An 11,380-nucleotide genomic window follows, 5' to 3' on the forward strand; every position below is an offset into this window, starting at 1 on the left:
ACTATTAAAAGTTATTAATTCAGGTTGGACACCCCTGAAGGCGTAGGTGTGAAACGCACGGCCCGCCACTGGTTTTTAATGATATCAATATGGGAATACAAATATAAGAATCTCCATAACATCACATTAAAAACGAAAGCGATTGCCATTCAAGGTGAAGATGATGACATCAGACGGATGATTGCGTAAAGCATCGTTTCTCTCAGGTTTCAGCAGTTCCTGATCTCCATATTGGTATATAGTTACAGAAGCTCAGTATCGGAGGAGAACAGCTTCTGTCAGTAATGAGTTTCTCGCCTCAGACTGAAGTTATGGCTAGTGTTTATGTGGCTTATTCTCAGCCGTCTCTGCTTTCTCCCGGGACTGATGTCATTAGACACAGGTGGAGGATTACGGCAGCGCTGGGATTCATGTAACTGTGGTTATCAAACATCTGTCTTGTGCCTCTGCGCAAATAAATCAAATCCCTCAATAACATCTTTATCATCTTTGATCACTAGGAGAAAAAAAGATCAAACTCAATACACACCATTTTGATGATGCATATACGAGCAGATGAGCCCAGAATATGAACACAATCCGATAACTTTCGAGTTAACGAGTTTTCTATGGGAAACTGTTGTTGATATTCTGGGTTCTCCTGCTTTCCTGCACTAGCATGTTTTATTAATAAGGTGTATACTGAATTTGGTCTTATAATATCACTTTCTTATTACACTAGAAGTCATTTTTATCAATTCTGGTAAAAGTGACAGATGGTCAGCGGAGGAGAGCCTTGTTTTTCCTCCAGGTCGATCCTATAACGTCATGTACAATAACTAAAAATCCCATTCATTTTCTCCATAGAGGAATGATTAAGATTTCCCTACAAACCTGTATGACCGTAAGATCAGTGGTTATTAATCGGTTATTTGCTTCTGTTCAGGTCCTCTCAATACTTTACTGTTGCTTCATATCAAAAATATAATGCTGAGATTCATCATACAACCTATGAATTCTGTGTTGAAGAATGTTGAAAACCCAAAATGAAACCACAGGGAAAATGACTCACAGTTGTGTTGTATAGAGGCTTATTGTGTAAAAAGGTTCAGAAAAACATCTTCAGAATGACAATATCAGTCTATATAGAGGAATCGTGCCACGGTGCGTCACTTCGTCTGATTTTCCCATAGAGGAAAAAGAAAAGTGATGACAGCTGACAAAACATATACACAGCAAAATCCTTAGTGTTAAATTTCCAGGGACGGGGTAAAATACAGAGTGTTGGTGTTATTTTAACACTATATGTTAATGAAACTGCACTGCCAGTGTTCTCTATAACATTGTGACAGTGTTAAATGTGAGTATTATTTTCAAATGAACACAAAATGACGTAAATCTAAGCCACGCCTCCATGTAATTTTCAGGCGGTTATTTGCGTTTAACAGATACGCCATTTTCTCTCACACGAAGACGACGAAAGCGCAGGTAAGACGGTTACCATACCGTCTACTTGATTATTAAGAGTTAAACTAGATTTCATAAGAAATAATTACAAAAAAAACGTTGAAATATAACCGAAAATAATGTTTGGATGACGCAATTATAGTAACGTTAACACAGGTAACTTAGCAAAGCTGCAAGGCAATGAATCCGCCATCAAATTAACGTTAGATGGCTAAAATCCCAGAAAGAGTTGAATGTTGGAAATGCAATATGTAACGTTAGGCCTATGCAAGCTTGGTGAAACACCAAATTAACTAACTATAACGTTACATACATGGCTGTCTAAGGCTAACACAGAGAGGTGTGCTTCATTCCTAAGAAATGCTGGTTCAGGTGGAGTTTGAGGGGAGTCTGAAATGGGTCAGAATCCCAGAGAAAGATGACAGCTTTGATTACCACCAATTTATTATTGAAGGCAAGTTAACATCTTTTTGGATAATTTCACATTTAAATCTTTATGTATTTATTTCAATCTTCAAAAGTTAAACTGTCGTTTGTAATTTTGTACTGTAATATTAGGCAACAATAAACATAAAAAAATGTATAGTTTCATTCACTGTAATGCTTTTGAACTTGATATTTAAATGTTTTGTTTCTTCCTTTAGCTTCGTCCAAGTTCAACCTGCCAAACGGAACTAAGGTTATCCTGAAAGACTCAGCCGGAGTTGATGTGGATGCAGATATTTTTGACGAATTGGTGAGGTCATCGAAGGTTTCTTTCAAGGTTTTGGATGGAGAGAAGTCTGGTAAGAAACTTAAACAACATTCTGTCATGTTTACATGAAATTTATAATGGTTGTATACACTGTTCATATAGAGGTGTAACGATACACATGTCACGATTTGATACAAATCGCGATACTATTGCAATATTTTAAGCCAAATAAATAAGTTTTTATTTTTATTATTACTTTATTATTATTAAAATAGTATTATTATGTGATTATTATCAGGACCCAAAAATAATCCACCTTTGCATTATTATAAATTTCATTCAACATTATATATAGTAATAAAGGAATGTCACTGAAGCGCCGTAAACTTTAATTTTTTTCCCAAACTGTAAATGGTTAGATCATCGAAAATTTTAAATTCTGCATTACTCACTCTCATGTTATTCTCACGTGTCACGCAAGCATGTCCGTGTTTACTACAGTATGCATATCGTTGTAAATCTGCCATTGTGTCTTCTAGCGCTGTACCCGAATATTCGTATAATCGTTCGGTGGGTTGGTATTAGATTTGAAAATGTGACATTCGAATACCTGGCATCCCCCTCGAACCGGTTTTCATTCGCGCTTGAATATGTTTTACATTAATCTGTATTGAATTTTTACAATTAAGACTATCCAGTGTTCTTTTACATTTGATTGCTTTAATTTCTGTAGTATTTCTTACCTTACTCTTTAATCTATTGCGTTTATTTGTGCTGTTGTTTGACATTTGTTTATTTGTTTTTATTTGGAAATTGAACAAAAATCTTAGGTTTGAAACAACATGAGGGTGAGTACATGATAACAGAATAAAAAAATTTGGGTGAATTTTATCAAATAAATACCTTACGTTGAGCCTTGCTTAAAAAAACTATATCGCAAATCATATAGTTTACATCAACGATATATATCGTCGCATTTTTAGAGATATCGCGGTATCTCTATATAATAATGTATCGGTACTATCATATACTGTACAACACTTTTCATGATTGCAGCTTTCTCTTATATTTTGCAATCTGCTACATTATTATTTTCAATATTTTTAGTGTTCATCCTGTCTTGTGTGCTACTTTTTTATTCCAAGATAATGTTCTCCCAGCTGAAAGAAACTTATCTGAGGCCTCCTGCTCTGAGTCATTTTCATCAGTGGAATCAGAAAGTTCAGACTCCTCAGTAATTCCTCAGTCTTCAAAGGCACACAAAAGACAGCTGTTAGAAGCACCTCCTGACTGTAATTTGGCAAAAGATGCAAGTTATTTTTTTAATCTCTTTTTAAGTTTGTTCATGAAATATCATTTTTTAAAATATATTATAAGAAAGTTTTTTGTATATGATCTATGTTACAGCTGGTTTGTGCAGCTCTGCACTCAAAACCAGGAGGCTCTGCTATACTGAATGAGTACAACCAAACCAATAGCCTGTCTGATCAAACTCGAAGGAAGCTAGTCAACATCCTTGTGGCGGATATGGTAGAGAGTCATGGGTAAGTGTCCGATATAAACATCTACAATTTAGTTCTTAAAATAAAGCATAAAAATGTCCTTTAATCCTGGTCAATTGTAATGTTAAATTTAGTTTAAATAAAACAACTCATGAATGTCAATTAATATAAAATTTTAAAGTAATATACTTATTAGCAATCATGTAGAATGTTATATAAAATCAAATTATGACTTAATAACATTTCAGACAAATCTTGTTTTCAATCATTATCTTGTCATACAGGAGGATCCCACCAGTCAGTATACGCATAACATATGCACTTGGAATAGTGACTCTTTTCCCTAATTTAAAGGACAAGTGCTCACCAACCGGTTATGTGAGTATAGTGTACTGACATTGTACATTGTCACCTTTTTAAAGGAGCACGATCACCATTAGGGGTGATCAAAAATGATTAAAATTCTGTTTCAAGGTAGGGGTGGGCGATATGGCAAAAATATCATATGATTTTTTTTCAGAAAAATCACAATTTACGATTTTATCACGATTCTTTTTCATGCTGGTTATACTATTTTGCCAATGACTGAGCATTACAGAAAAATTGCAGTGTCTCAGTCTCTTGTACGCTGCACATGAGTGAACCACCCCCACTAAAAAAATCTGTTACGTGGACATTTTATACTGTGGTAACAATATATACTGTCATACCGCCCAGCCCTAACTACCATATTCGTTTTGAATGCATTACACTAAGATTTCTGTAAAATTGTGTTTTATAGGAACACTACTATGATCCACATAGTGGACAGGGTTACCTTGCCTACAGACTAAAAACCGTTCAGCGGAACACGGGAAGTAATTTGGGGAGGACATCAAAGTCTGTTTACAAAGATGGCCCCAAGACCCTGCGTGAGACATCTTCAACAGTGGAGCAGCTGTCAGGTGATCAGTGCAGAGAAGCTCTATCAGTAATGAAGCATTCGACAGACCAATCAATTGTTCAGGAGAGAATGAAGGCGACGTTCAAGTACAGACACAATATGATGCATGATCCAGACAAGTCTTCACACATCCTGGATTACTTTCCCCGATTCTTAGATACACCAGGCTTGGTAAGAAATAATGCAATTATCTAGATGTTCTAATTGTGTTTTATAATTGTGATTGGCATGATTTCTCTTTGTACTAGATTGACCAAGACTTCACAATGCTCTTTGGAAAGGAAGTCTCAGGCAAGTTCATTGCAAAATGGCCAACATTCTACAAGCCTAGGATAATAGCTGACTGCAAAAACCTACGCACTGGTGGACATGTGGATGACCTCCGGTCTGCTCAAGAGGAGTCTGATTATGGTAAGTTTAGGATTTTTTGTGTGTTTCTGTTTGTTTGTTTACTATTTTGACTGCATACTCATGCTATCTTAGCTATTCTCCTGCTTGTTCATCTCTTACCTCCAACCATCAAAGGAAGGAAGACTGGGAAAATCAGTGCTACTGAAGCTGTTGAAAATGTGGTCAAGTTCATGAAGGTATGTCCTAGTAGCCTTCTTCCCTTGTTGCATTTTATTTGTCCACCAACAGTTAATCTAGTCTAGAGATACTTATAATACTTGAGTCAAAATACTGAAGTACAACCGGTTTAAAGGGTTAGTTAACCCAAAAATGTAAATTCTATCATAATTTACTCACCCTTAAAGGGATAGTTCACCCCAAAATGAACATTTTGTCAGTAATTACTCACCCTCATGTTGTTCCAACTTCCAACCCCGTAAGACTTTCGTTCATCTTCGCAACACAAATTAAGATATTTTTGATTAAATCGGAGAGCTGTCTCACTCCTCCATAGGCTTCAGAAAGTTAAAGACATCGTTAAAATAGTCCTAGTGACTACAGTGGCTCAATCTTAAGTTTATCAAGCAACGAGAATACTTTTTGTGTGCAAAAAAAAAAAAAACGACTTTATTCAACTGTTCATTTCCTTCTCTGTGGGCCTCGAGATTTCACGTAGTGAAACTGCGCAGCGCTTCTAGGTTGTACGTCACACGCATCACACACATGACCAGCATCGGCCAATAGTGAGCCTACGTGTGACGTACAACACAGAAGCGCTGCGCAGTTTCACTATGTGAAATCTCAGATTTAATATCTTAATTTGTGTTCCGAAGAAGAACGAAGTCTTACGGGGTTGAACAACATGAGGGAGAGTAATTACTGACAGAACTTTTAAATTGTTCCAAACCTGTAAGATCTGTTCATCTTTAGAACAGGCTTCATTTTTTTTTATGAAATCTGAGAGATTTCTGTCCCTCCATTGACAGTCTACGTAACTACCACTTCTACGCTTCGGTAAAGTTGGTAAAAAGATCGTAAAACTAATCCATATGAATAGATTTAATCCAAATTTTCTGAAGGGACTCTATCGCTTTATATGATAAAAATAATTAATTTAAGCTTATATTCGCATATAAACATTCATCAACTCACACACAACAGATATGGTAAGCTGATGCTAAAGCATGTTTGCTTGACTTGTGAGAAACCAATGAGGTTAATTCTTGTGTGTCAAGCAGGTTCAGTTGGGAAAAAAAGAGCCTAAATTCAGTCTGTTCATATAAAGCAAACATGTTTCTTAAAAAAAAAGTGGATTAAATCGCTCCATTCATATGGGTTATTTATACAATCTCTTTTGAAGTGTCAAATTGTTAGTTGCGTGTCTGTTAACGGAGGGACAAATCTCCGATTTTTATAAAGAAATATCTTTAATTTCTGTTCCAAAGATTAACGAAAGTCTTAACGGTTTGGAACGTCGTGAGGGTGAGTAATTAATTACAGAATAAAATTTTTTGGGTGAACTATCCCTTTAAATTTTGCATAATTCTTTTGAGCTGAGTGTGATATAGCTATACAATTATATTTTTCATATTTTCCACTATAGCCTATTCTGTATATATTCATTATTCACGTATTTAGTTTGAAATTACTAAATAGGGTGCATTTTTTTCAAGACAACCATAATTTAGGATAAATTGTTGTGCATTGTTCCCAAGTACATATCAAAGTAGAACTACAACACAGAAAAATCTAATGAAGACATGTTTTGAAAAAATTAACAGGGGAACAAAAGACATTCAAGCATGTTTATTTAAGACAAAATGTTTATAGTGAAAAACAACATCTGCCACTTGTGAAAGTATAAGAGTTTTGCCGCAGGTAACATTTTACTTGTTTTTAGCCAAAGTATATAAACTGGTTCTAATTTATTTTTATTTATTTTCATGTTCCCCTTGCAACTGAGGATGAAAATATATTTGAAGTTGAAAATGTTAGACCTGTCTGTTGGGGTGAACACAAGTTTCATATCGCTCTTGTCTTAGGTGGGAACAAGCTTTGTGACATTTTTTGACCAAGTTGGATCAACACAGCCCTACCTCCTTTGTGTTGGGGAAAAGAGGAGTAGTATCCAGAAGTTTTACATCATCCTGGACCAGAAGGCCATACCCTGCACGACGCAGACAGCTGTTGCAGCCTTCGACGAACTCTTTAAGGCACACTTTGTGTTTGCGGCATCCTATGATGAGGCCTTGTGCAACTTCTTCACTTTCATCCAAACAACCGTATATGGCATTGATGTGGGCAGTGCCAAGGAGAGTCCAAGGGTCAAGGAAATCCGAGTGAGAATTCACAACACCGAGATTTGAATACTTTTTGCTGTCTTCCTGAAACATGTTCCCATGTTACATTTGCAAGGTACACCACAGAATTTGTTCTGAGTTATTTCAACATTTGAAGTTTCATCATGGTTTGTACCCAGGGCGTTCATTGCGTTTGAAATGTGGCGAACCTGGTTGTTCATCGGTGTTCTATACATATTACGGTTTTAAGAAACATTTAAGAGTGCATGGAAACTGTGCTGCTGGAGACTGTCTTACTTCAGATATTGATGACAGCTTGGGAAGGGATGACACTCTACCCGTTTCTAATTCACAGGAAAGTGAGGATCCTCCTGTCTTTTTCCCGACTCCTGTTGACAACAGGCAGCTATTAGACATGTGTAGCTCTATTGTTGCTCAGGTACAAGCATCTGGAGTTTCAGAAAGTACTGTTCAGTGTTTAGTTGGTTCTATGGAGGAACTTGTCGGTGATGTTCATGCTCAAGCACGTGATGCTGTTCTTAAATGCATTTCGTCTGAGGCATCTAGGCAAACCCTGGACAAAGTTGAAGAGTGTTTTCAGCAGCTTGAAAATCCTTTCTCACTCCTCAATACTGAAGCAAAGAGACAGAAACACTTTGAGAATAAATGGAAAATCGTTGAACCAGTAGAATATGTTCTCGGCGTGCGTTACGATGTCCGGAGAGACAAAACTACAGGTGTATACAGCCAAGTCCCTGTGAATGATAAATTTATGTATGTTCCCATTTTAAGAACTCTTGAGTCTCTGTTCACCAACTCTGAACTTAGCCACTGTTTCCAGCAAGTAAAGCTTCATCAAGATGGTATTTACAAAGACATTAATGATGGTTCATACTTTCAAAACCATACATTATTTGGACACAAAGAACATGCTCTCCAGATACAACTATATTATGACGACTTTGAAACTGCAAATCCGCTCGGATCAAAAAAAGGGATACACAAACTTGGTTGCGTTTACTTCATTTTAAGAAATTTGCCCCCCAAGCTCAATTCTGTTTTGATGAACATTCATCTTGTGGCTCTTTTTCATTCAGAGGACTTAAAAAATTATGGCTTTGGTCCAATCCTCCAACCTCTCATCGACGATGTAAAAATTCTTGAGACAGAGGGGATCTGTGTACCCTTTTCAGATGCTTCATTAAAGGGTTCTGTTATTCAGGTTACTGGTGACAATTTAGCAATACATGGACTTTTTGGTATGGTTGAGTCATTCAGTGCAACCTACTGTTGCCGATTTTGCTTAACTGACAAAAGAAAGTTGCAGTCAGTCTTCAGTGAGGATGACCCAGACTTGATTCTCCGCACAAAGGAACTCTACTTAGAGCATGGCAATGCTATAGCACAATGCTATTGGTGTTAAGAGGACTTGTCCTCTCAATTCATTGCAGTTTTTTCATTCTTCAGACAATTTTTCTGTTGACATTATGCACGATTTACTTGAAGGGGTTGTACAGTATGAGTTAAAGTTTTTATTTCAGTACCTAGTTACAGACTGCATGTCTGTAAACAGCCTTAAAGAACGGATACAGAGCTTTAACTATGGATACAGTGAAAGAAAGAACAGGCCAAGTGGAGTCAAAGTCGATGATGGGAGCAAGGACCTTGGCCTCAATGCCATTCAGTCGTGGTGCCTCCTGCGCAATACCCCTTTGATTTTTGGAGATCTAGTTGACAGGGACAACAGTTATTGGAATTTGATACTACTTTTAATCCAAATTGTGAACATTGTATTCTCACCAACTGTAACAGATGGTATGACTTATTTTTCGAAGCATTTAATTTTTGATCATCATAAACTTTTCAAGTCTATTTTTCCAGAAAAAAATCTGATTCCAAAGCATCATCTGATGAGTCACTATCCTAGGTGTATTAGGAAAATAGGTCCACTAATACATATGTGGTGTATGCGATTTGAGGGTAAACACAACTTCTTTAAGAGGTCTGTTAAGAATTTCAAAAATATAACCAAAACATTGGTAAAGAAACATCAGAATCAGTTGGCCTTTCATTGGGAAAATTTTTATTTCAAAAGATTTCAGTTTGGTCCTGTTAGTGTGGTCTCTACTTGCAGTCTGGAAGGTAGTGAAGTTTTAATTGAAGCTTTCAATGTGTCAACTATTTCGACGACATCTTGGGTAAAACACTTCAAACTGAATACCAAGTTGGAATGTATGTTTGTTCTGCTGTAAAAAATGAAATGCCAGTTTTTAATAAGATAATTAATATTGTTTTGAAGGATGAGCAAGCATTCCTTTTGACTAGTAAGGTTACTACAACATATTTTAATGAGCATGTGTATGCATTTTGTATTGAGGAGGTTGATGATGTTTTTACTGTCATTTGTGTATCTGACCTGTTATATTACAGAACATATGACAGGCAGTTTTCATATGGAAATGATGAAAGTGATTACATTGTACCATATTGTAGTTTTGTTTTGGAGTGCGATTAACTGCGGAAGTTTGACGAGTCTTAAATGTGAAAGGTGAATGTTTGTTGTTTCGAATACTGAATGTAGTGTACCTTAATAAAGTGTTTTTTCGACATTTTCTGCCATTTGTCTTAAGTAGGGTTGGAAGCAGCTCTGGTATTGGTATTAACACCCAATCGTGTTATTGCTGAACAGTATTTTAACACTTTAATGTGGTTGTATTCACACTACACTTGGGTTGGTGTAAAATAAAAAGCATTACTCAGTAACACTGTTATTTAACACTGACACCAGTGTGGTGTAAAAACAACAATGTTAAGTGTTGAATAGTGCTAACTTTTAACAATACACAGTGTTGAATTTACAGAAACTAAGTGTTAAAAAATTAACACTTTCAAAAGTGTAAAAGTAACACTGTGTAGTGTGGACACATATACACACTTGGCTGGTGTTAAATTTAACACTGTAGGTGTTGATTTAACACTGTGGATTTTGCTGTGTACATTTAACATATAATTATAATTACATAACATATAATTCCTTAAAGTCTGTGTAAACACATTATTAATGTTAGAAATGTACAGCTGAAAACATGTTACAAATACTGTGAACTATGTAGAACTGAATTGTGGAGTTTAACATGAGATTGGTTTTAAAAAATGATTAATTGCAGCATATTACTTTACTTGTATTTTCTTTCCACCGTAGCAAAATTGAAAATGTCCTGGAAAATTATTGTTGAAAAGAGTGGGAACTCTGGTTTTGTGTCTTTGAAAGTTACATATTAATACTTGCGTGTTGATAATGAGATCAGGCTGGCCGTGTTTATTATAAGAACTGATCCAGAACCGTTACTGCAGCTTCTCTTCCCACATTCACAGTCACAGGAGCTGATGTTACGTTAATCAGGAGCGTCTGCTGAACAAACGCTTCTCTGGATTGTGTTTCTGTGTAATAAAGAAGCAAAAAGCGTGATTAAAGCGCACACATTTGTGCCTGTGACGATCGACGCTGCTCTCTTGCTAATTACATGGCAACAAATGAGCTGCCAATCACTCGAATGCATTGTTTGTGCTTATCAGAAGGACCATCAAGTCGAGCCAATTAAAAGTCTGGAACGAGACAGGCGGTGGCGGGAACATGTCCTCCCCCTTTACTTAATTCATGATTGCTAATTAAAAGAAAACTGTTTGTTGTGCTGGAAAATCTACCAGGAAGGTTGGATGAAATTACCCTTTTTCTTATTAGATAGTGAATTGTTTGGTTCCTTTCCTCTTATGCTGTTTAATTTCGAGGCAATATGAACAAAAACGGTTTGGGACATTGAGGGGCAGCAATGAACTGAATCGATGGAACTGATGGACAATTTTAATCCTGGATTTTAATCATTTGAGTTCTTTTAATTTTTAACATAGAGAATCCACAAGCATGAAAAGGAACTAGGAGCCGTTTTTGATGAAGTGTTGATCCGGCCGGATGTAGATTAACCTGAAACACTGTTTTATCAGACAAGATCAACATCTAAACTGGTCTTCACTCAGCTTTTGTGACACTGATGTTGCAGATTATAATTAATAGCTTGTAATTGTTTGCATTTAAAAGTTGTTTTGG

The 11,380-nt window shown here is 36.3% G+C and overlaps 1 protein-coding gene across 1 annotated transcript; it reads left to right on the plus strand.

Moving 5' to 3' along the window:
- Nucleotides 1–2,082: 2,082 nt before the first annotated feature.
- Nucleotides 2,083–8,677, plus strand: LOC143733341 (uncharacterized). The gene is made up of 8 exons (XM_077225026.1): nt 2,083–2,231; nt 3,286–3,449; nt 3,548–3,684; nt 3,927–4,020; nt 4,424–4,756; nt 4,834–4,996; nt 5,069–5,172; nt 7,018–8,677. Exons 3-8 carry the CDS (start codon nt 3,668–3,670, stop codon nt 7,339–7,341), a joined length of 1,035 nt encoding a protein of 344 aa, XP_077081141.1. The 5' UTR covers nt 2,083–2,231; nt 3,286–3,449; nt 3,548–3,667; the 3' UTR covers nt 7,342–8,677.
- Nucleotides 8,678–11,380: the final 2,703 nt, after the last annotated feature.

This window comes from Siphateles boraxobius, unplaced genomic scaffold, assembly GCF_051911475.1.
Source record: "Siphateles boraxobius isolate OS27281-9 unplaced genomic scaffold, OSU_SipBor_1 97, whole genome shotgun sequence".
NCBI classification, from domain to species: Eukaryota; Metazoa; Chordata; class Actinopteri; order Cypriniformes; family Leuciscidae; genus Siphateles; species Siphateles boraxobius.